Source organism: Nerophis ophidion, linkage group LG18 (genome assembly GCF_033978795.1).
Source record: "Nerophis ophidion isolate RoL-2023_Sa linkage group LG18, RoL_Noph_v1.0, whole genome shotgun sequence".
NCBI classification, from domain to species: Eukaryota; Metazoa; Chordata; class Actinopteri; order Syngnathiformes; family Syngnathidae; genus Nerophis; species Nerophis ophidion.
Genome location: NC_084628.1, coordinates 30,524,328 through 30,550,227, shown reverse-complemented (window position 1 = coordinate 30,550,227; position 25,900 = coordinate 30,524,328). Strand labels below are relative to the sequence as shown.

Sequence of the window (25,900 nt, the reverse complement as noted above, 5' to 3'; positions counted from 1 at the left end):
ATTAAACATTTGTTTACCTATATCTGTGTGTACTTACTACAAGCTTCTTTACTCATATCTTTGTTTACTGATTACAACTTTGTTCACTTAGAATCTTTGTTTACTCATTACAAGTTTGTTTGCTCTTATATTTGTTAACATTGTGGAGAGGCGGAGCCAACGGGCCGACAGCGGGATAGGACAAATCATGGTCCTACCCGAGATGGCGGCCAGGAGGCTGAGTATGTAGCGGAACAGAGAGGCGGGGCGCACTTGGAGCGACGCTGCAGCAATCCGAGTCAGGTGCGTAAACGACACACCTGCTCTCAATCCCTGCATCTTCTCCTGCAGTTTAAAAGGGGAGAAGGAGGAGCAATCGAGGCAGAAATAGGAGAAGAAACAACCGAAGACGAAGACGACGAGAGTGACCAGGAGCGAGATGAGCCCCCGCTGAAGACACAGCCACCGACCACCGAAAGGTGCGCCGCGACGAGTTTTTGTTCCGACTGGAACAAAAACTTGTTTGCGGAAATAATAAACGAGAGTCAAACCTGCTACCGTGCATCATGTATCGATGGTTCATGCTACCCACACCACGGCGGCTGGAGACCTGTCACAACATATTATAAGTTTGTTTACTTTTTAAAGTTTGCTTACTGATATCTTTTTTAACTTTTTACAAGTTTGTTTACTTATATCTTTGTTTATGTCACGGCACCGGCTCAAATCCGCTTTTCCCCGGCAGCTGGGTCTGCCAGCACCTCCGCTGGCAGCACGCCCAGACATCCCTGCTCGCGCTGAGGCAATCACGGATCAGCGCACCTGGACCTAATGAGAGGGAGCAGCATAAAGACCAGTGGACCCAAGGAACATTTGACAGAACTTCGCTCATCTTCCCAGTAAGCATGACGTCTGCCATCTCCTCCCTTGTGCTTTGCTCGCCTTCTCAGTGCTCTTCCTTGTTCCGTAGTTCATGTCTTGCTTGTTCCCTAGTTCATGTCCCTTGTGTGTCCCACAGTGTCTTTCTTCCCCACCGTCTGTGATCGTGTCCTGCCTCACGTCATCCATCCGGATCTCTGACTGCCTTCCGCGATCCTCGACCCCTGCTCGGACACGGACCACGCTGCCACTCTCCTGCCCTCGACTGCTTGCCTTCTTACGGACTGCCTCTTCGCCTTGCCCCCTTGATTCGAGGAGAGATCCATCCAACACTCACAGACAACAAACCCTGGTAATACTTCATCAAAGGTTTCAATAAACCTTGTAAACCGCAGTTCAGTCTTGGTTGTTGCCTCCTTCCCTTCTCAGTACGTGACAGTTTACAAGTTTGTTTACTTATTAAAGTTTGCTGACTTATACCTTTTTTTTTTTTTTTTACTTTTTACAAGTTTGTTTACTTATATCTCTGTTAAGTGTTTTTACTTATATCTTTGTTTTTACTTATATCTTTGTTTAGTTATTACAATTTGGTTTACTTAAATCTTTTTTGACTTATTACTTTTTTTTATTATTATTATTGTTCTTCGGTCAATGGTCAACAAAATAAACAAACAGTTGTACATTCGTAGATTGAAAATGAAAATGTTGCAGACCAAAAGGGTTTAGTCTGAAGTTGAACACTTATTGCGCCTAACCCTATAAACAATATCAAGTACAAATTGAAATGAACTTCCGAAAATTATGAAATGTCCTACGCACAACATTATGAATACGTATTATACACAACATGAACGGAGTTCAATTATATACACAGTAAAGACATGTGAAATATCCTTGCACACCTATTAAATCTTTGCACCAATTATATACTATATATACAAACAAATATACCTCCATTATTATTATATCCCACATTTAGTTTAAATTAACATTAATCATAATATGAACTACAATGTTGATTCAAGAGTGATATATTTTTTTCAAGACATTGGTCTTAAAGTGTTATTTAAATGTGTGAATGGAACTGGAACATTTTAAGGAATAATCCAAGCTGTTCCACAGTTGAACCCCCCTGACAGAAACACATCTACTCTTTAAGCTTGTTCTTATTTTTGCTTTCTGAAAGAAAGCTGAACCTCTGAGGTCACAGGGATTCACTCTGGGTTTGAAGCTCACCTGTAGACACTCAGGCAGCATGTGGTTATGAGCTTCATAAGTCACAATTGTAGTATTAAGGTCAACAAGATCGTGCAGTTTTAATGCTTTTAATTTAATGAACAGAGCATTGGTATGGTCATGATAATTGGCATCATTTACAATTTTAATCGCTTTCTTTTGAAGTAAGAGTATAGAGTTGATGTTTGATTTATAATTGTTACCCCAGATTTCAACACAATAGTAATGATATGGGAGTATGAAAGAATTATATAACATGTTAAAGGCCTACTGAAATGAGATTTTCTTATTTAAACGGGGATAGCAGGTCCATTCTATGTGTCATACTTGATCATTTCGCGATATTGCCATATTTTTGCTGAAAGGATTTAGTAGAGAACATCCACGATAAAGTTCGCAATTTTTGGTGCTGATAAAAAAGCCTTGCCTGTACCGGAAGTCGCAGACGATGACGTCACAAGGGTGAGGGTTCCTCAAGTCCTCACATTGTTTATAATGGGAGCCTCCAGTGGCAAGAGCTATAAGGACCGAGAAAATGACAATTTCCCCATTAATTTGAGCGAGGATGATGACATTGACAGCGAAGGACTACAAAAAAAAAAAAAAAAAAAGGCGATTGCATTGGGACGGATTCAGATGTTTTTAGACACATTTACTAGGATAATTCTGGGAAATCCCTTATCTTTCTATTGTGTTGCTAGTGTTTTAGTGAGTTAAATAGTACCTGATAGTCGAAGGGGTGTGTCCACGGGTGTCTTGACGCCAGTGTCTGAGGGAAGTCGACGGCAGCTGCATGGACGGCGCAAGCTCGGCTGATCTCCGGTAAGAGGCCACATTTTACCACAATTTTCTCACCGAAACCTGCCGCTTGAGAAGTGGTCGGGAACCATGTTCGCTTGACCGCTCTGATCCATAGTAAAGTTTCACCTCCGGGAATTTAAAGCAAGGAAACACCGTGTTTGTGTGGCTAAAGGCTAAAGCTTCCCACCTCCATCTTTCTACTGTGACTTCTCCAATATTAATTGAACAAATTGCAAAAGATTCAGCAACACAGATGTCCAGAATACTGTTTATTTGCCCGATGAAAAGAGACGACTTTTAGCCGCTAGTGGTGCTGCGCTAATATGTCCCCTGAAACCCGGGACGTCACGCGCACGCGTCATCATTCCGCGACGTTTTCAACAAGAAACTCCGCGGGAAATTTAAAATTGTAATTTAGTAAACTAAAAAGGCCGTATTGGCATGTGTTGCAATGTTAATTTTTTATCATTGATATATAAACTATCAGACTGTGTGGTGGGTAGTAGTGGGTTTCAGTAGACCTTTAAAAGCCTTTTGATTTACAGAGTTTTTAATTTTATGTAACATAGCAATAATTTTTGCCCTCTTTGTCTTAAGTATATTTATGTACAGTTTCACTGGTGGTGTCTACAGTAATGTGGACGTTGTACCGATCCGTTGTAGTGAAGAAGGAGCTGAGCCGGAAGGCAAAGCTCTCAATTTACCGGTCGATCTACGTTCCCATCCTCACCTATGGTCATGAGCTTTGGGTCATGACCGAAAGGATAAGATCACGGGTACAAGTGGCCGAAATGAGTTTCCTCCGCTGTGTGGCGGGGCTCTCCCTTAGAGATAGGGTGAGAAGCTCTGCCATCCGGAAGGAGCTCAAAGTAAAGCCGCTGCTCCTCCACATCGAGAGGAGCCAGATGAGGTGGTTCGGGTATCTGGTCAGGATGACACCCGAACGCCTCCCTAGGGAGGTGTTTAGGGCACGTCCAACCGGTAGGAGGCCACGGGGAAGACCCAGGACACGTTGGGAAGACTATGTCTCCCGGCTGGCCTGGGAACGCCTCGGGATCCCCCAGGAAGAGCTAGACGAAGTGGCTGGGGAGAGGGAAGTCTGGGTTTCCCTGCTTAGGCTGTTGCCCCCGCGACCCGACCTCAGATAAGCGGAAGAAGATGGATGGATGTACAGTTTCCAATTTAATTTATCATCTATATGGATTCTCAAAAATGTTATTGAATACACCCTTTCTATCTCCATATCATCAATTCTTATATAACGCTGTATGTTATTTTTCCTATTTCCAAAAATTATATGTTTTGTTTCATTTAGGTTGATTTATAGTTTATTGGCATCAAACTATTGTTTTAGTATGTGGAGTTTAATCTCTACAGTCTCTAGGAGTTGGTCAAGGTCTTGCCCAGAACAGTAAAAACTTGTATCATCAGCAAAAATAATACGGTTGAGTTTTTTTTTAAAGATTTTACAAATATCATTAAAGGGGAACATTATCACAATTTCAAAAGGGTTAAAAACAATAAAAATCAGTTCCCAGTGGCTTGTTGTATTTTTTGATGTTTTTTTCAAAATTTTACCAGTCCCGGAATATCCCTAAATAAAGCTTTGAAGTGCCTTATTTTCGCTATCTTCGAAACCACTATCCTTTTCCCTGTGACGTCATACAGGGCTGCCAATGTAAACAAACAATGGCGGTTACCACAGCACGATATAGCGACATTAGCTCGGATTCAGACTCGGATTTCAGCGGCTTAAGCAATTCAACAGATTACGCATGCATTGAAACAGATGGTCGGAGTATGGAGGCAGATAGCGAAAACGAAATTGAAGTAGAAATTGAAGCTATTGAGCGAATAGCTATTGACGCTATTCGGCCATAGCGTGGGTGTACCTAATGAAGTGGCCCATAGCATGGCTGCCTTATTAGCATCGCCGGTAAAATGTGCGGACCAAACGATCAGTACTTTCGCATCTTGTGACACTGGAGCAACTTAAATCCGTCGATTGGTAAGTGTTTGTTTTGCATTAAATGCGGGTATCTAGTTTCAAATGTACATACAGCTAGCGTAAATAGCATGTTAGCATCGATTAGCGTAGCATGTTAGCATCGATTAGCTGGCAGTCATGCCGCGACCAAATATGTGTGATTAGCACATAAGTCAACAACATCTACAAAACTCACCTTTGTGATTTCGTTGACTTAATCGTTGCAAATGCATCTGCAGGTTATCCATACATCTCTGTGCCATGTCTGCCTTAGCATCGCCGGTCAAATGTGAAGACACTCTGGTACATTCAATGGGGGTCTGGCGGAAGATTTTTTGCCAGTGGTGCAACTTGAATCCCTCCCTGTTAGTGTTGTTACACCCTCCGACAACACACCGACGAGGCATGATGTCTCCAAGGTTCCAAAAAATAGTCGAAAAAATGGAAAATAACAGAGCTGAGACCCGGTGTTTGTAATGTGAAAATGAAAATGGCGGGTGTGTTACCTCGGTGACGTCACGTTCTGACGTCATCGCTAAAAGACCGATAAACAGAAAGGCGTTTAATTTGGCAAAATTCAGTTCGGAAATCGGTTAAAAAAAATACATGGTCTTTTTTCTGCAACATCAAGGTATATATTGACGCTTGCATAGGTTTGGTGATGATGTTCCTCTTTAATATACAGTAACAACAATTTTGGTCCCAGTACAGAACCTTGGGGTACTCCATGAGTTATAATCCTTTTATCTGTATCTACATTGTTCAAATGTACATACTGCTCTCTGCCACCAAGATAACTTTTCAACCAATCATGAGCAAGACCTCTGACACCATACCTCTGCATCTCGTTAAAAAGTAAAGTATGATCGATGGTGTCAAAGGCCCTGCTCAGGTCAATAAAAACGGCAACAGCAAACTCCCTCTTATGGGAAGTGAAGTGAATTATATTTATATAGTGCTTTTTCTCTAGTGACTCAAAGCGCTTTACATAGTGAAACCCAATATCTAAATTTTACATATGGCACTGGGAGCAGGTAGGTAAAGTGTCTTGCCCAAGGACACAACGGCAGTGACTAAAATGGCTGAAGCGGGGATCGAACCTGCAACCCTCAAGTTGCTGGCACGGCTGCTCTACCAACCGAGCTATACCGCCTTATCAATTGCAGTGGTTACCTCATCAACTAGTTCCCTCACTGCCATGGAAGTGGAACTATTAGATCGAAAACCGTATTGGTGTTCACTTAGCAAGTGATGCTTATTAATAAAACTGTCTAATGTTGACACAAATAATTTTTCAAGGACTTTTGAAAATTGTGAGAGTAAAGAAATAGGCCTATAGTTTGTGAACTGATGCTTATCTCCACTTTTAAAGATGGGAATGACTTTTGCCGTTTTCATTTTCTTTGGGAAGACACCTTTTATAAAAGAAATATTGCATATAGGAACAGCTATCAAATCAACAATTTAATCGATCAGAGAAGTCCAAGTCACAGCAATCTGTTGACTTCTTGTTTATCTGAGAATTTACGATTGTTGTGATTTCACTTTCATGAACGGGGGAAATAAAAAACGATTCCAAAATGTTTTGAATTGTTTGTTGAATTTTGCACTGTTTTCAGGTTGTACAATTTAATTTGCTAAATAGTGACGGCGTGGCAAAGTTGGTAGAGTGGCTGTGCCAGCCATCTGAGGGTTATTGGTTCAATCCCCACCTTCTACCATCCTAGTCACGTCCGTTGTGTCCTTGGGCAAGACACTTCACCCTTGCTCCTGATGGGTCCTGGTGAGCGCCTTGCATGGCAGCTCCTGCCATCAGTGTGTGAATGTGTGTGTGAATGGGTGAATGTGGAAATACTGTCAAAGCGCTTTGGGCTCCTTAAAAAGGGTTAGAAAAGCCCTATACAAGTACAACCCATTTACCATTTACCATTAGGTCCAACATTTACAAAAAAAGGTGTTAAAAGCATCCGTTATTTCTTTAGGGTCATTTATAGTTTGATTATTTTCTATACAATAGATTGGCTGTTCCTTATGTGTCATTTTTTTTTTTTTTTTTTATGAAACAATTCAAAACTTTCCACATACCCAGGATGCTATTTTTATGTTTTTCTAATAGGTTACAGTAATATGTTCGTTTGCTGTGCTTTACAAGTTTGTTTACTTATAATGTTTGTCCAGTTATTACAAATTTGTGTAATTATACTTTTTACTTATTACAATTTTGTTTACTTATATCTGACTTTACTTATTACAATTGTGTTTACGGATATATTTGTGTACTTATTACAAGCATGTTTGTTTATATCTTTGTTTTCCTATTACAAGTTTGTTTACTTATATCTTTATTTACCTATTACACATTTGCTTACTTATATCTTTGCTTACTTTTTACAAGTTTGTTTACTTATTCAAGTTTGCGTACTTATATAATGTAAACTTTTTACAACTTTTTTTTTACTGATAACTTTGTTTACTTGTTAGTTTACTGATATATTTGTGTACTTATTACAAGTGTGTTTACTTATATATTTGTTGACTTATTATAAGTGTGTTTACTTCTTGTCAAAACGTGAACTTTGGGGTTTGTTTTCCCGGAAGGCAAAGGAAAGTTGGCGCGGCCAATGCGTGATGTTAAGGACATATTTATTAATTGCTATAGAAAAAGGAACAAAATGCGCGCACAAGGCGGAAGTACAATAACTTGGCTAATGAACAAAAACTTGCACAAGGGCAGAAACGATGAAGATGAAACAAAACTCTATAACTGTGGCATAAAGAAACAAAAACTTTCGTGGCATGGCAAGAAGCATAACTATAGAGTGTATCAGAGGTAAAGTCACCAGGCTGACTTCCTGGCAACTTTCGGTTTTAATAATAGTTACATGATTAGTGAAAACAGGTGCGTGACTTGCGGACGGGTGAAAATTAATGGGTTGACATGGAAACAAAGAAGTGCAAAAACAGGAAACAATGGAGTCTTAAGCAAAACAGAACATAACTAAACAAAACATGATCACAAGACATGACACTTCTAATATGTTTCTTTACTCATAAGTGTGTTTGCTTATTCAAGTTTGCTTACATATATATTTTTTTAAACTTTTTTTACAAGTTTTGTTTACTTATATCTTTGTTTACGTATATATTCTGTTACTTACAATGCGTTTTTAGTTATTTACCGTTTTTTTTTTTTACTTATATCTTAGTTTACTTATACATTTATTATCATTTCACATTTGTTTATTTATAATCTGTTTGTCCAGCTATTACAAGTGTGTTTACTTATTTATACACATCATCTGTTTGTCTCTGGAGACCCTACCAGGAGGCATAGAATCCCCCGGACAACATAGCTCCTAGAATCATTGGGACATGCAAACTCCTCGACCACGATAAAATGGCAGCTCAGAAAGTTTGTTTACTTATATCTTTGTTGACTTATTACAAGTTTGTTTACTTCTCATATTTTTGTTTAATTATTACAAGTTTGTTTTCTTATCATATCTTTGTCAACTTATTACAAGTTAATGTACTGATATCTTTGTTTACATATTACAAGCACGTTTACCTCTAATATCTTTCTTTACTTGTTACAAGTTTGTTTACTTCTAATACATTTGTTTACTTGTAATACCTTTGTTGACTTATAACAAGTTTGTTTACCTTTATCTTTGTTGACTTGTTACAAGTTTGTCGATTTATAATATCTGTATTACTTATCACAAGTTTGTTTACTTATAAAATCTTCGTTGACTTATTACAATTGTGTATACATATATCTTTGTTGACTTATTACAAGTTTGTTGACTTATAATATCTTTGTTGACTTATAATAACTTTGGCGACTTATAATATCTTTGTTGACTTATTACAATTGTGTATATATATATCTTTGTTGACTTATTACAAGTTTGTTGACTTATAATATCTTTGTTGACTTATAATATCTGTGTTGACTTATTACAAGTTTGTTGACATAGAATAGCTTTGTTGACATAATATATCTGTGTTGACTTATTACAAGTTTGTCGATTTATAATATCTGTGTTTACTTATCACAAGTTTGTTTACTTATAATATCTTTGTTGACTTATTACCATTGTGTACACATATATATTTGTTGACTTATTACAAGTTTGTTGACTTATAATATCTTTGTTGACGTATTACAATTGTGTACACATATATATTTGTTGACTTATTACAAGTTTGTTGACTTATAATATCTTTGTTGACTTATAATCGCTTTGTTGACTTATAATATCTTTGTTGACTTATAATAACGTAGTTGACTTATAATATCTGTGTTGACTTATTACAAGTTTGTCGATTTATAATATCTGTGTTTACTTATCACAAGTTTGTTTACTTATAATATCTTTGTTGACTTATTACAATTGAGTACACATATATATTTGTTGACTTATTACAAGTTTGTTGACTTATAATATCTTTATTGACTTATAATCGCTTTGTTGACTTATAATAACGTTGTTGACTTATAATATCGGTGTTGACTTATTACAAGTTTGTCGATTTATAATATCTGTGTTTACTTATCACAAGTTTGTTTACTTATAATATCTTTGTTGACTTATTACAATTGTGTACACATATATATTTGTTGACTTATTACAAGTTTGTTGGCTTATAATATCTTTGTTGACTTATAATATCTTTATTGACTTATAATATCTTTGTTGACTTATTACAATTGTGTACACATATATATTTGTTGACTTATTATAAGTTTGTTGACTTATAATATCTTTCTTGACTTATAATCGCTTTGTTGACTTATAATATCTTTGTTGACTTATAATATCTTTGTTGACTTATTACAATTGTGTACACATATATATTTGTTGACTTATTACAAGTTTGTTGACTTATAATATCTTTGTTGACTTATAATCGCTTTGTTGACTTATGATATCTTTGTTGACTTATAATAACGTTGTTGACTTATAATATCTGTGTTGACTTATTACAAGTTTGTCGATTTATAATATCTGTGTTTACTTATCACAAGTTTGTTTACTTATAATATCTTCTTTCACTTTTTACGGTTGTGTATACATATATCTTTGTTGACTTATTACAAGTTTGTAGACTTATAATATCTTTGTTGACTTATAATAACTTTGTGGACTTATAATATCTGTGTTGACCTATTATAAGTTTGTCGACTTATAATATATTTGTTGACTTATTACAATTGTGTATACATATATCTTTGTTGACTTATTACAAGTTTGTTGACTTATAATCGCTTTGTTGACTTATAATAACTTTGTAGACTTATAATAACTTTGTTGAATTATAATATCTGTGTTGACTTATCACAAGTTTGTTTACTTATAATATCTTCGTTGACTTTTTACAATTGTGTATACATATATCTTTGTTGACTTATTACAAGTTTGTTGACTTATAATATCTTTGTTGACGTATAATAACATTGTTGACTTATTACAAGTGTGTTGACTTATAATAACTTTGTTGACTTACTTGCCCAGGGCGAAACACTCCAGGGTGACGGTCACACCCTTGGCAGCTGACTGGGATGAGGGGAAGGTGACTTCCAGTTTGGGCTCGTATTCTCCCATCACTCCTGGAGGAGAAGAAGATTATTTATCTCAACGTTCATGTCTTCTTACTCACTGCAGTAGTAAAGAAGTACACAACTTTGATTGTGTTAACTCACAACAAAACATTACACACTCAGAGGAAGCAGCTTTGGACTTCATGGACACGAGGAGGACCACTGTCTGGTGTGTAGTAGTGTGTAGTTGTGTGTGGTGGTGGTGTTTGGTAGTGTGTAGTAGTGTGTGATGGTGGTGTTTGGTAGTGTGTGGTAGTGTGTGGTGGTGGTGTTTGGTAGTGTGTAGTAGTGTGTGGTGGTGATTGGTAGTGTGTATTAGTGTGTGGTGGTGGTGTTGGGTAGTGTGTAGTAGTGGTGTTTGGTAGTGTGTAGTAGTGTGTGGTGGTGGTGTTTGGTAGTGTGTAGTAGTGTGTGGTGGTGTTTGGTAGTGTGTAGTAGTGTGTGGTGGTGGTGTTTGGTAGTGTGTAGTAGTGTGTGGTGGTGGTGTTTGGTAGTGTGTAGTAGTGTGTGGTGGTGATTGGTAGTGTGTATTAGTGTGTGGTGGTGGTGTTGGGTAGTGTGTAGTAGTGGTGTTTGGTAGTGTGTAGTAGTGTGTGGTGGTGGTGTTTGGTAGTGTGTAGTAGTGTGTGGTGGTGTTTGGTAGTGTGTAGTAGTGTGTGGTGGTGGTGTTTGGTAGTGTGTAGTAGTGTGTAGTGGGGGTGTTTGGTAGTGTGTAGTAGTGTGTGGTGGTGGTGTTTGGTAGTGTGTAGTAGTGTGTGGTGGTGGTGTTTGGTAGTGTGTAGTAGTGTGTGGTGGTGTTTGGAAGTGTGTAGTTGTGGTGTTTGGTAGTGCGTAGTAGTGTGTGTTGGTGTTTGGTAGTGTGTAGTAGTGTGTGGTGGTGTTTGGTAGTGTGTAGTAGTGTGTGGTGGTGTTTGGTAGTGCGTAGTAGTGTGTAGTGGGGGTGTTTGGTAGTGTGTAGTAGTGTGTGGTGGTGGTGTTTGGTAGTGTGTAGTAGTGTGTGGTGGTGTTTGGTAGTGCGTAGTAGTGTGTAGTGGGGGTGTTTGGTAGTGCGTAGTGGTGTGTGGTGGTGGTGTTTGGTAGTGTGTAGTAGTGTGTGGTGGTGGTGTTGGGTAGTGTGTAATAGTGTGTGGTGGTGGTGTTTGGTAGTGTGTAGCAGTGTGTGGTGGTGGTGGTGTTTTGTAGTGTGTAGTAGTGTGTGGTGGTGCTTGGTAGTGTGTAGTAGTGTGTGGTGGTGGTGTTGGGTAGTGTGTAGTAGTGTGTGGTGGTGGTGTTTGGTAGTGTGTAGTAGTGTGTGGTGGTGGTGTTTGGTAGTGTGTAGTAGTGTGTGGTGGTGGTGTTTGGTAGTGTGTAGTAGTGTGTGGTGGTGGTGTTTGGTAGTGTGTAGTAGTGTGTGGTGGTGATTGGTAGTGTGTATTAGTGTGTGGTGGTGGTGTTGGGAAGTGTGTAGTAGTGGTGTTTGGTAGTGTGTAGTAGTGTGTGGTGGTGTTTGGTAGTGTGTAGTAGTGTGTGGTGGTGGTGTTTGGTAGTGTGTAGTAGTGTGTGGTGGTGGTGTTTGGTAGTGTGTAGTAGTGTGTGGTGGTGGTGTTTGGTAGTGTGTAGTAGTGTGTGGTGGTGGTGTTTGGTAGTGTGTAGTAGTGTGTAGTAGTGTGTGGTGGTGGTGTTTGGTAGTGTGTAGTAGTGTGTGGTGGTGGTGTTTGGTAGTGTGTAGTAGTGGGTGGTGGTGGTGTTTGGTAGTGTGTAGTAGTGTGTGGTGGTGGTGGTGGTGTTTGGTAGTGTGTAGTAGTGTGTGGTGGTGGTGTTTGGTAGTGTGTAGTAGTGTGTAGTGGGGGTGTTTGGTAGTGTGTAGTAGTGTGTGGTGGTGGTGTTTGGTAGTGTGTAGTAGTGTGTGGTGTGGGTGTTTGGTATTGTGTGGTAGTTTGTGGTGGTGGTGTTTGGTAGTGTGTAGTAGTGTGTGGTGGTGGTGTTTGGTAGTGTGTAGTAGTGGGTGGTGGTGGTGTTTGGTAGTGTGTAGTAGTGTGTGGTGGTGGTGTTTGGTAGTGTGTAGTAGTGTGTGGTGGTGGTGTTTGGTAGTGTGTAGTAGTGTGTAGTGGGGGTGTTTGGTAGTGTGTAGTAGTGTGTGGTGGTGGTGTTTGGTAGTGTGTAGTAGTGTGTGGTGGTGGTGTTTGGTAGTGTGTAGTAGTGTGTGGTGGTGTTTGGAAGTGTGTGGTGGTGGTGTTTGGTAGTGTGTAGTAGTGTGTGGTGGTGTTTGGTAGTGTGTAGTAGTGTGTGGTGGTGTTTGGTAGTGTGTAGTAGTGTGTAGTGGGGGTGTTTGATAGTGCGTAGTGGTGTGTGGTGGTGGTGTTTGGTAGTGTGTAGTAGTGTGTGGTGGTGGTGTTGGGTAGTTTGTAGTAGTGTGTGGTGGTGGTGTTTGGTAGTGTGTAGCAGTGTGTGGTGGTGGTGGTGTTGGTAGTGTGTAGTAGTGTGTGGTGGTGTTTGGTGGTGTGTAGTAGTGTGTAGTGGTGGTGTTTGGTAGTGTGTAGTAGTGTGTGGTGGTGGTGTTTGGTAGTGTGTAGTAGTGTGTGGTGGTGGTGGTGGTGTTTGGTAGTGTGTAGTAGTGTGTGGTGGTGGTGTTTGGTAGTGTGAAGTGTGTGTGGTGGTGTTTGGTAGTGTGTAGTAGTGTGTGGTGGTGGTGTTTGGTAGTGTGTAGTAGTGTGTAGTGGTGGTATTTGGTAGTGTGTAGTAATGTGTGGTGGTGGTGTTTGGTAGTGTGTTTAAGTGTGTGGTGGTGGTGTTTGGTAGTGTGTAGTAGTGTGTGGTGGTGGTGTTTGGTAGTGTGTAGTAGTGTGTGGTGGTGGTGTTTGGTAGTGCGTAGTAGTGTGTAGTGGGGGTGTTTGATAGTGCGTAGTGGTGTGTGGTGGTGGTGTTTGGTAGTGTGTAGTAGTGTGTGGTGGTGGTGTTGGGTAGTGTGTAGTAGTGTGTGGTGGTGGTGTTTGGTAGTGTGTAGTAGTGTGTGGTGGTGGTGGTGGTGTTTGGTAGTGTGTAGTAGTGTGTGGTGGTGGTGTTTGGTAGTGTGTGGTAGTGTGTGGTGGTGGTGTTTGGTAGTGTGTAGTAGTGTGTGGTGGTGGTGTTTGGTAGTGTGTAGTAGTGTGTGGTGGTGGTGTGTGGTAGTGTGTAGTAGTGTGTGGTGGTGGTGTTTGGTAGTGTGTAGTAGTGTGTGGTGGTGGTGTTTGGTAGTGTGTAGTAGTGTGTGGTGGTGGTGTTTGGTAGTGTGTAGTAGTGTGTGGTGGTGGTATTTGGTAGTGTGTAGTAATGTGTGGTAGTGGTGTTTGGTAGTGTGTAGTAGTGTGTGGTGTGGGTGTTTGGTATTGTGTGGTAGTTTGTGGTGGTGGTGTTTGGTAGTGTGTAGTAGTGTGTGGTGGTGGTGTTTGGTAGTGTGTAGTAGTGGGTGGTGGTGGTGTTTGGTAGTGTGTAGTAGTGTGTGGTGGTGGTGTTTTGTAGTGTGTAGTAGTGTGTGGTGGTGGTGTTTGGTAGTGTGTAGTAGTGCGTAGTGGGGGTGTTTGGTAGTGTGTAGTAGTGTGTGGTGGTGGTGTTTGGGTAGTGTGTAGTAGTGTGTGGTGTGGGTGTTTGGTATTGTGTGGTAGTTTGTGGTGGTGGTGTTTGGTAGTGTGTAGTAGTGTGTGGTGGTGGTGTTTGGTAGTGTGTAGTAGTGGGTGGTGGTGGTGTTTGGTAGTGTGTAGTAGTGTGTGGTGGTGGTGTTTTGTAGTGTGTAGTAGTGTGTGGTGGTGGTGTTTGGTAGTGTGTAGTAGTGCGTAGTGGGGGTGTTTGGTAGTGTGTAGTAGTGTGTGGTGGTGGTGTTTGGTAGTGTGTAGTAGTGTGTGGTGTGGGTGTTTGGTATTGTGTGGTAGTTTGTGGTGGTGGTGTTTGGTAGTGTGTAGTAGTGTGTGGTGGTGGTGTTTGGTAGTGTGTAGTAGTGGGTGGTGGTGGTGTTTGGTAGTGTGTACTAGTGTGTGGTGGTGGTGGTGGTGTTTGGTAGTGTGTAGTAGTGTGTGGTGGTGGTGTTTGGTAGTGTGTAGTAGTGTGTGGTGGTGGTATTTGGTAGTGTGTAGTAATGTGTGGTAGTGGTGTTTGGTAGTGTGTAGTAGTGTGTGGTGTGGGTGTTTGGTATTGTGTGGTAGTTTGTGGTGGTGGTGTTTGGTAGTGTGTAGTAGTGTGTGGTGGTGGTGTTTGGTAGTGTGTAGTAGTGGGTGGTGGTGGTGTTTGGTAGTGTGTAGTAGTGTGTGGTGGTGGTGGTGGTGTTTGGTAGTGTGTAGTAGTGTGTAGTGGGGGTGTTTGGTAGTGTGTAGTGGTGGTGTTTGGTAGTGTGTAGTAGTGGGTGGTGGTGGTGTTTGGTAGTGTGTAGTACTGTGTGGTGGTGGTGGTGGTGTTTGGTAGTGTGTAGTAGTGTGTGGTGGTGGTGTTTGGTAGTGTGTAGTGGGGGTGTTTGGTAGTGTGTAGTAGTGTGTGGTGGTGGTGTTTGGTAGTGTGTAGTAGTGTGTGGTGTGGGTGTTTGGTATTGTGTGGTAGTTTGTGGTGGTGGTGTTTGGTAGTGTGTAGTAGTGTGTGGTGGTGGTGTTTGGTAGTGTGTAGTAGTGGGTGGTGTTTGGTAGTGTGTAGTAGTGTGTGGTGGTGGTGGTGGTGTTTGGTAGTGTGTAGTAGTGTGTGGTGGTGGTGTTGGTAGTGTGTAGTAGTGTGTAGTGGGGGTGTTTGGTAGTGTGTAGTAGTGGGTGGTGGTGGTGTTTGGTAGTGTGTAGTAGTGTGTGGTGGTGGTGTTTGGTAGTGTGTAGTAGTGTGTGGTGGTGTTTGGTAGTGTGTAGTAGTGTGTGGTGGTGTTTGGTAGTGTGTAGTAGTGTGTAGTGGGGGTGTTTGATAGTGCGTAGTGGTGTGTGGTGGTGGTGTTTGGTAGTGTGTAGTAGTGTGTGGTGGTCGTGTTGGGTAGTGTGTAGTAGTGTGTGGTGGTGGTGTTTGGTAGTGTGTAGCAGTGTGTGGTGGTGGTGGTGTTGGTAGTGTGTAGTAGTGTGTGGTGGTGTTTGGTAGTGTGTAGTAGTGTGTGGTGGTGGTGTTTGGTAGTGTGTAGTAGTGTGTGGTGGTGGTGTTTGGTAGTGTGTAGTAGTGTGTGGTGGTGGTGGTGGTGTTTGGTAGTGTGTAGTAGTGTGTGGTGGTGGTGTTTGGTAGTGTGAAGTGTGTGTGTTGGTGTTTGGTAGTGTGTGGTAGTGTGTGGTGGTGGTGTTTGGTAGTGTGTAGTAGTGTGTAGTGGTGGTATTTGGTAGTGTGTAGTAATGTGTGGTGGTGGTGTTTGGTAGTGTGTAGTACTGTGTGGTGGTGGTGTTTGGTAGTGTGTAGTAATGTGTGGTGGTGGTGTTTGGTAGTGTGTAGTAGTGTGTGGTGGTGGTGTTTGGTATTGTGTGGTAGTTTGTGGTTGTGGTGTTTGGTAAGGTGTAGTAGTGTGTGGTGGTGGTGTTTGGTAGTGTGTAGTAGTGTGTGGTGGTGGTGTTTGGTAGTGTGTAGTAGTGTGTGGTGGTGGTGTTTGGTAGTGTGTAGTAGTGTGTGGTGGTGGTGTTTGGTAGTGTGTAGTTGTGTTTGGTGGTGGTGTTTGGTAGCGTGTAGTAGTGTTTGGTGGTGGTGTTTGGTAGTGTGTAGTAGTGTGTGGTGGTGGTGTTTGGTAGTGTGTAGTAGTGTGTGGTGGTGGTGTTTGGTAGTGTGTAGTAGTGTGTGGTGGTGGTGTTTGGTAGTGTGTAGTAGTGTGTGGTGGTGGTGTTTGGTAGTGTGTAGTAGTGTTTGGTAGTGTGATGTAGTGTGTAGTAGTGTGTGGTAGTTTTTGGTAGTGTGTAGTTGTGTGTGGTGGTTGTGCGTAGAATTGTGTAGTAGTGTTTGGTAGTGTGTGGTAGTGTGTGGTGGTGGTGTGTGGGAATGTGTAGTATTGTGTAGTAGTTTTTGGTAGTGTGTAGTAGTGTGCGGTGGTGGTGTATAGTAGTGTGTAGTAGCGCTTGGTAGTATAACGTAGTGTGTAGTGGTGGTGGTGTGCGGTGGTGTGTGGTAGTGTGTAGTAGTGTTTGGTAGTGTGGGAGTGTGTGGTGGTGGTGTGTGGAAGTGTGTAGTAGTGTGTAGTAGTTTTTGGTAGTGTGTAGTTGTGTGTGGTGGTGGTGTGTAGTAGTCTATAGTAGTTTTTGGTAATGTGTGGTAGTGTGTGGTGGGTGGTAGTGTGTAGTAGTGTATTATAGTGTGTGGTGGTGGTGTGTGGGAATGTGTAGTAGTTTTTGTTTGTGTGTGGTAGTGTGTGGTGGTGGTGTGTTGGAGTGTGTAGTAGTGTTTGGTAGTGTGTGGTAGTGTGTGGTGGTGGTGTGTGGTAGTGTGTAGTATTGTGTAGTAATTTTTCGTAGTGTGTAGTAGTGTGTGGTGGCGGTGCGTAGTAGTGTGTAGTAGTGCTTGGTAGTATGTCGTAGTGTGTAGTGGTGGTGGTGTGTGGTGGTGTGTGGTAGTATGTAGTAGTGTTTGGTAGTGTTTGGTAGTGTGTGGTAGTGTGTGGTGGTGGTGGTGGTGTGTGGTAGTGTGTGGGAGTGTGTGGAAGTGTGTAGTAGTGTGTAGTAGTGTTTGGTAGTGTGTGGTGGTGGTGGTGGTGGTGTGCTGTAGTGTGAGGTGGTGGTATGTGGAAGTGTTTAGTGGTGTGTAGTAGTGTTTGGTAGTGTGTGGTAGTGTGTGGTGGTGGTGTGTGGAAGTGTGTAGTAGTGTGTAGTAGTTTTTGGTAGTGTGTAGTTGTGTGTGGTGGTGGTGTGTAGTAGTGTATAGTAGTTTTTGGTAATGTGTGGTAGTGTGTGGTGGTGGTGGTGGTGTGTGGTAGTGTGTAGTAGTGTATTATAGTGTGTGGTGGTGGTGTGTGGGAATGTGTAGTAGTTTTTGTTTGTGTGTGGTAGTGTGTGGTGGTGGTGTGTTGGAGTGTGTAGTAGTGTTTGGTAGTGTGTGGTAGTGTGTGGTGGTGGTGTGTGGTAGTGTGTAGTATTGTGTAGTAATTTTTCGTAGTGTGTAGTAGTGTGTGGTGGCGGTGCGTAGTAGTGTGTAGTAGTGCTTGGTAGTATGTCGTAGTGTGTAGTGGTGGTGGTGTGTGGTAGTATGTAGTAGTGTTTGGTAGTGTTTGGTAGTGTGTGGTGGTGGTGGTGGTGTGTGGTAGTGTGTGGGAGTATGTGGAAGTGTGTAGTAGTGTGTAGTAGTGTTTGGTAGTGTGTGGTGGTGTGCTGTAGTGTGAGGTGGTGGTATGTGGAAGTGTTTAGTGGTGTGTAGTAGTGTTTGGTAGTGTGTGGTAGTGTGTGGTGGTGGTGGTGGTGTGCCGTAGTGTGTAGTAGTGTGTGGTGGTGGTGGTGGTGTGCTGTAGTGTGTGGTAGTGTGTGGTGGTGGTGGTGGTGTGCTGTAGTGTGTGGTGGTGGTATGTGGAAGTGTTTAGTGGTGTTTAGTAGTGTGTAGTAGTGTTTGGTAGTGTGTGGTAGTGTGTGGTGGTGTGTGGTAGTGTGTAGTAGTGTATTGTAGTGTGTGGTGGTGGTGTGTGGGAGTGTGTAGTATTGTGTAGTAGTTTTTGGTAGTGTGTAGTAATGTGTGGTGGTGGTCTGTAGTAATGTGTAGTAGTGTTTGGTAGTACGTCGTAGTGTGTAGTAGTGTGATGGTGCTGTGTAGTAGTGTGTAGAAGTGTGTAGTAGAGTTTAGTATTGTTTAGTAGTGTGTGGTAGTGTGTATTAGTTTGTAGGAGTGTGTAGTAGTATGTATTAGTGTGTAGTACTTTTTGGTAGTGTGTGGTAGTGTGTGGTGGTGGCGTGTAGAAGTGTTTGGCAATGTGCAGTAGTGTGTAGCAGTGTGTAGTAGTGTGTAGCAGTGTGTAGTAGTGTGTAGCAGTGTGTAGTTTTGTGCAGTAGTGTGTAGTAGTGTGTAGCAGTGTGTAGTAGTGTGTAGCAGTGTGTAGGTTTGTGCAGTAGTGTGTAGTAGTGTGTAGCAGTGTGTAGTAGTGTGTAGTAGTGTGTCGTGTGGAGGGCGTCCATGACTTAGTCAAGGAGACATCCTCTCAGCAGCCATTGTGGTCCACGCCAAAGTCCTGGGAATGGTTGCTGACGGCGCAAAGAGCATCCGTGCACTAGCCACATATTTAGCCGACAAGGAGGTAACCCGTGAGCGCCAATCGGATGCTTTAACACCTGCCAAGCAGACCGCTGGGCTGAAGGTCTAGCTGACTGCAGAGCTGGAGAAGAGGCGGGAAGCAGCGTCCTGGGAAGACAATGATGGTGGCGACTGGGCTGTCGGCGTCTGTAGAGCTGGAGCAGACTCCAGGACAGGATACGACAATGAAGCTGGAGCTGATGATGGCGGCGCCATGGTGGTGTGTGGTGGTTTAAGCTGGTGAAATGAAAGGCCTACTGAAACCCACTACTACCCACCACGCAGTCTGATAGTTTATATATCAATGATGAAATAGTAACATTGCAACTCATGCCAATACAGCCTTTTTAGTTTACTAAATTGCAATTTTAACTTTCCCGGGAGTTTCTTGTTGAAAACGTCGCGGAATGATGACGTGTACGCGTGACGTCACAGACTGTAAGGAAATATTAGCGCTGCGCACACACACAGCTAAAAGTCAGCTGCTTTAACCGCATAATTACACAGTATTTTGGAGGTCTGTGTTGCTGACTGTTTTGCAATTTGTTCAATTAATATTGGAGAAGTCAAAGTAGAAAGATGGAGTTGGGAAGCTTTAGCCTTTCGCCACACAAACACACGGTGATTCCTTGTTTAAAATTCCCGGAGGTGAAGCTTTCCTATGGATCAGAGCGGTCAAGCGAACATGGATCCCGACCAAATGTCAACCAGCAGTTTTCGGTGAGAAAATTGTGGTAAAAAGTCGCCATTTACCGGAGGTCAGCTGAGCTTGTGCCGTCCATAAAGCTGCCGTCGACTTCCATCAGACACTGGCCTCAAGACACACGTGGAGACACCCTTCCGGCTATCAGGTACTATTAAACTCACTAAAACACTAGCTACACAATAGAAAGATAAGGGATTTACCAGAATTATCCTAGTAAATGTGTCTAAAAACATCTGAATCCGTCCCAATTCAATCGTGTTTTTTTTTTTTTTTTGACTTGATTTTGTTTGTTTTTTCTAGTCTGTCGCTATCAATATCTTCAAACACGAATCTTTCATCCTCGCTCAAATTAATGGGGAAATTGTCGTTTTCTCGGTCCGAATAGCACCTTTTGTTGGAGGCTCCCATTAAAAACAATGTGAGTGTTACGCCGGTTCAGCATTGTGGTGCCGGGTTCGATTCCCTCGAGGATGCATCAAAACGAAGAACACAACAAAGGTAAGATATAACCAAATTATTCTAGATAACAGAAGGAGAGCTATAACAAAAACACTGGAGCTAACAAAAGGCAAACCAGAGATGCTAGTATGAGAACTAGGAGATACAAAATAGGAAATTAAACTGGCACGTTGGCACACAAAAAGGAGTAAATAAAACATTTAGCATGTGAGCTAATAATGAGGTGCGTAGCGTGAGAGCTCACGAAAACAGTAGGAATTGCGTGAAAGCAAACGATCAAAACAGACGTATAGTTGCGTGAGAGCAAACTAGAAAGAATAAACAAAAGAGGCTGGCTTATAAAGGGTGGTGATTACAAGAACAGGTGTGCGAGAACCGGGACCAGCAGGTGGAAATAATAAGTGACAATGGAAACGAACAAAACAGGTCAGAATGGAGAATGAAAACACAGATGGAAAAATAAACAACAACATGTGAAGATCCAAGTAACGGATCATAACAGTGAGGATGTGAGGAGCCATCAACGGGTTTTCTGTTTTCTGTTAGCGACCAAAAGTTGCAAACTTTATCGTGGATGTTCTCTACTAAATCCTTTCAGCAAAAATATGGCAATATCGCGAAATGATCAAGTATGACACAGAATGGACCTGCTCTCCCCGTTTAAATAAGAAAATCTCATTTCAGTAGGCCTTTAACCTCTGCATTTGACCCATCACCCTTGATATCCCCCTGGGAGGTGAAGGGAGCAGTGAGCAGCAGCAGTGGCTGCGCTCGGGAATCATTTTGATGATTTTACCCCAATTCCAACCCTTGATGCTGAGTGCCAAGCAGGGAGGTAATGAGTCCCATTTTTATAGTCTTTGGTATGACTCAGTTTGAACTCAGAACCTTCTAGTCTCAGGGCGGACACTCCAACCACTAGGCCACCGAGCAAGCTCGGAGAAGATTTAAACGACATCCTACTGTGTTGACAACTTGTAGTCATGTGACAAGGTAGAAACATCTTAACATCTTACCGTCAGTTCTGAGGGTGAGCGGCGTGGGCGGGCTGAGGACGCGGGCGTTGGTGAGCGTGTTCTTGAGCAGGCAGATGTAGCTGCCCACGTCGGAGGGTTGGACCTTGGACACGTACAAGTTCCCTGTCGCCTGCGACACGAAGCGCCGGCTGTCCTCCGCCACCAAGGACGGGAAGTGGTTGAACACCCAACTATAGACGATCTCTGCAGGCACAGTAGGGACAGCTGTCAGACATCATCATCATGTGTTCATCATGTGTTCATATGTTCCTCGTGTGTTCATCGAATGTTCATGATGTGTTCATCATATGGTCATCATGTGTTCATCAAGTGTTCATCATGTGTTTATCACGTGTTCATTGTGTTCATCACATGGTCATCATGTGTTCATCACATATAAATCACGTGGTCATCATGTGTTCATTATGTGTTCATCACTTTTTCATCACGTGTTCATTATGTGTTTATGACGTGTTCATCACATGTTCATCATGTGCTCATCACATGTTCACCATGTATTCATCATGTGTTCTTGGTTCATCACGTGTTCATGACGTGTTCATCATGTGCATCATGTATTCATAAGGTGTTCATGTGTTCATCACATGCTCATGTGTTCATTATGTGTTTGTCATATGTTCATCATGTGTTCATCACATGTTTATCACATGATCAACATGTCTTCTTCATGTAACTACCGGGTCGCATGGTGATGCGGATTCGTTCTCCCAGGGATGCAGACGAGCCTCGGACACAGCGTAAAGGTAAGAACAAATGATTTATTTAGAAATAAATCAGACTGTGACAAAGAAAAACTTGCTCCAAGCACAGACGGTAAAACAAAAGAGCTAGCATGGGAGCTTAGAAGACAAAAGGCCTAGTGTGGAAGCTAGCAGGTACAGAACCGGGAACAGATGTCGTCATGTGTAGCATATAGCAAATTACGAAGCCAGACCGACTGACGGGAGAAGGCAGGCTTAAATAACGACAGCGATTACAAAAACAGGTGTGCGACCGGAACAAGCGGGAGGTGAAAATAATACGTAACCATGGAAACTAACTGAAAAGTGCACACACAGGAACAGAAGCAGTCAAAACCAACAGAAAAACACAAGTGACCCAAAAAACCCAGACAAAATATGATCCGTGCAACGGATTATAACAGTACCCCCCTTAAGGGACAGATTCACAGATTCCAGATGTACCCCTGGAAAAAACTAAAACCCCCCAACTACAAGGCAGGTCATGAGTCGAGGGAGGGCGGAGGGAGAATATGGCGGAGGGTCGCCAGGCCACGTGTCCCCGAATCCACCGGGGACGAGTCAGGTGGCGGCGGTGAACGGAACGCCGCTGCTGCAAATGTCAAGGTGGGCGACCACGGAAAGGCCACATTCGAGGCTGACAGGGTGGTGGGCGGAAGAGACGCCAGAACCGCAGGAGTCTTTGAGTCTTAAGGCCGATTTGTGGGCGTACAGGAGTTAACCCCTGAGAGGGCTGCATGCCGCAGGAGTCTTTGAGTCTTAAGGCCGATTTGTGGGCGTACAGGAGTTAACCCCTGATAGGGCTGCATGCCGGCGCCTGATTGCTGCTTGTGCAGCTGGACAGCTCGAGGTCGCTGAGAAGATGATGAGGACGAGGAAGGAGCAGACGTCGCCTTGGAAGCAGGAGGCGGTCTCGTCGCCGTGGAAGCAGGCGGCGGCGGCGGCGCCGTGGAAGCATGCGGCGTCGCCGTTGCAGTGGAAACAGGAGGGGGTGTCGTCATCGCGGAAGCAGGTACTTCCACGGCGGTCAGGAGGGGGTAGACTCCTCCCCTTTTGATTGGCCAGACTGTCTATTACACTCCCCAATAGCAGGCGGAGTGTTCTCTGGGATTGTTCCTCCAGTTTAAGTTCAATTAGAACCCTCCGGTACCACTCATCCATCTAAGCAGGACTGTATATTTCTAGGTGTGTCTCGAAAGATGGCTCGGTTGGAGTAGGAAGTGTAGTGGACAGAGGAGTGGGCAGAACTTGAGCCATAGGGGTTGGGGCCAAAGTAATTAGGGGCTGAGTTTGAAAGTCAGCAGGTGACTGGGACTGGCTAGACTTACAATTATCAAAATTGTCCTGATATTGTTTGATTTTAGCATTAAAGTCACTTGTGACTGGCTGAGAGGAAGAATTTACCGAATTTAAAAAAAATTATTTGTCACACCGGTGATGACGTCATCTGCGCCAGTCTCCAGCTGACTGATAGCCCATTCAGGGGGATCCAAGATGGCGCCGTGAACGGTCCTATTTGCGGGGGCAGCATCAAACATCGGCTGGGAGGAAGACTGGGCTGTTTCTGGGTGGCTGTGTTCTGGAGGGAAGGATAGTGGGATTTGTGCGTCTCTTGCGCGAGCCGAAGCCTTCTTCAGAGACTTCCGCTTTCGCTCACGCGTGCGAGCGGGCTGAGAGGGGGACTCCCCGGGCAAGATGGAGTCGACCTGGACCAGAAACCCTCCAGGTCCCCACATCATATCTTCATCTGGCAAACAGCGGAGCGTCTCTGCCTCCGTCGCTCGGAGGACCATCCACGTACCTTTTTGCATCTCTTCGATGCTCGTAGCGAGAGAACTTTTGTCTGCTGGCTTCGTACTGTAACTACCGGGTCGCATGGTGATGCGAATTCGTTCTCCCAGGGATGCAGAGGAGCTCGAACACAGCGTAAAGGTAAGTACAAATGATTTATTTAGAAATAAATCAGACTGTGACAAAGAAAAACTTGTTCCAAGCACAGAAGGTAAAACAAAAGAGCTAGCATTTGAACTTAGAAGAGGCCTAGCGTGGAAGCTAGCAGATACAGAACCGGGAACAGAAGACGTCCTGTGTAAAGTGTAGCAAATTACGAACCCAGATCGACTGACGGGAGAAGGCAGGCTTAAATAACGAACGTGATTACAAAAACAGGTGTGCGACCGGAACAAGCGGCAGGTGAAAATAATACGTAACCATGGAAACCAACTGAGAAGTGCACACACAGGAACCAAACGAGTCAAAACCAACCGAAAAACACAAGTGTCCCAAAAAACCCAAACAGAATATGATCCGTGCAGCAGATCATAACAGTACCCCCGCTTAAGGGACAGATTCCAGATGTACCCCTGGAAAAACTAAAACCCCCCAACTACAAGGCAACCCCCCAACTACTACCATAACACTTAATGCATTTATCACATGTTAATCAAGTGTTCATCATGTGTTCATCACGTCTTCATGTCTTCATCATGTGTACATCACATGTTCATCATGTGTTCATGAAGTGTTCATCATGTCTTCATCATGTGTTCATCACATTTTCATCATGTGTACATCATATGTTCATGAAGTGTTCATCACATGTTCATCATGTACTCATCACATGTTCATCATGTTTTCATCACATGTAACTGGTTCATGGCATGTTCATGTGTTCATCATGGGTTCATCATGTGTCCATAACGAGTTCATTACGTGTTTATGTGTTCATCATGTGCATCATGTATTCATAACATGTTCGTGTGTTCATCACGTGTTCATTTTGTGTTCATCACTTGCTCATCATGTGTTAATCCTGTGTTCATCACGTGTTCATCATGTGTTCATCAAATATCGATCATGTATTCACCATGCATTTATCACATGTTCATCACGTGTTGATCACATGACATAGGTGTACAACTTCCTGTCACACGTTCACAGCCTAGTGACATGGTGAAGAAGGTGTCCATGGTCCAGTATGCATCATCCTAGTATAAATAAGCCACCCTTTTGAAAGGCCACTGTTTTACGGTGCAGAAGAAAAGCAAGGTGAGCTTCTCGTGGAGAAGAGCTTGTGGGTTTTGTTGAGAGGACAGTTGATCAGTTCCTTGGTTTACATTTTGGGGAGCAGCGCAAGAAAAAGACAGTAAACAAAAAGACAAAGAAGGCAGCAGGACAGATGAGGGAGAGGGAAAGAAAAGTGGATGAGAGCCAGGTGCGGTCTCACCTGGAGAGTGAGGGCGGGGCGAGCACATCAGCACAACACCTTGGCTTTCACGCACGGAGACGCCACCTCGGCTCTTCTTGCTGAAATCTTCAACATCTGCAACACAACACCGACAACTTGTTCAGAACCACAGAACTTTCCACCAGAAGTTATCTTTGTCCATGTAATGTCAGATGAAACAAAAATTGAGCTGTTTGGCCACGATACCCAGCAATATGTTTGGAGGACAAAAAGTGAGCCCTTTAATCCCAGGAACACCACTCCCACCGTCAAGCATGGTGGTGATATTATTATGCTCTGGGCCTATTTTGCTGCCAATGGAACTGGTGCTTTACAGAGAGTAAATGGGACAAAGAAAAAGGAGGATTACCTCCAAATTATTGAGGACAACCTAAAAGCATCAGCCAGGAGGTTGGGTCTTGGGCGCAGTTGGGTGTTCCAACAGGACAATGACCCCAAACACACGTCAAATGTGGCAAAGAAATGGCTAAATCAGGCTAAAATGAAGGTTTTAGAATGGCCTTCCCAAAGTCCAGAGAACAATGCTAAAGAAACAAGTCCATGTCAGAAAATCAACAAATTTAGCTGAAATGCACCAATTTTGTCAAGAGGAGCGGTCAAAAATTCAACCAGAAGCTTGCCAGAAGCCTGTGGATGGCGACCAAAAGCACGTTATTGCAGTGAAACTTGCCAAGGGACATGTAAGCAAATATTAACCTTGCTGTATGTATACTTTTGACCCAGCAGATTGGGTCACATTGTCAGTAAACCCATAATAAATTCATAAAAGAACCAAATTCCAAGAATGTTTTTTGTGACCAACAAGTATGTGCTCCAATCACTCTATCACAAAAAAATAAGAGTTGTAGAAATGATTGGAAACTCAAGACAGCCATGACATTATGTTCTTTATAAATGTATGTAAACAAATCATATATATAATATATATATATATATATATATACAAAAACATATATATATATATATATATATATATAGAGAGAGAGAGAGAGAGAGAGAGAGAGAGAGAGAGAGAGAGAGAGAGAGAGAGAGAGAGAGTAGAAGATGAAATCAGTGTGCATGAGTGTAAAATG

The 25,900-nt window shown here is 42.7% G+C and overlaps 1 protein-coding gene across 1 annotated transcript in view; it reads right to left on the bottom strand.

The window, feature by feature from the left end:
* The window catches only part of LOC133537107 (contactin-5-like), a 125,080-nt gene that overhangs the window by 64,323 nt on the left and 34,857 nt on the right, over positions 1-25,900 (bottom strand). Inside the window, exons 6-8 of the mRNA XM_061877972.1 lie at positions 24,807-24,902; positions 20,820-21,023; positions 10,394-10,496 (exon numbers count right to left, since the gene is read on the bottom strand). Of these exons, the coding sequence (XP_061733956.1) occupies positions 10,394-10,496; positions 20,820-21,023; positions 24,807-24,902 (403 nt within the window). The remainder of the gene's footprint in view (positions 1-10,393; positions 10,497-20,819; positions 21,024-24,806; positions 24,903-25,900) is intronic.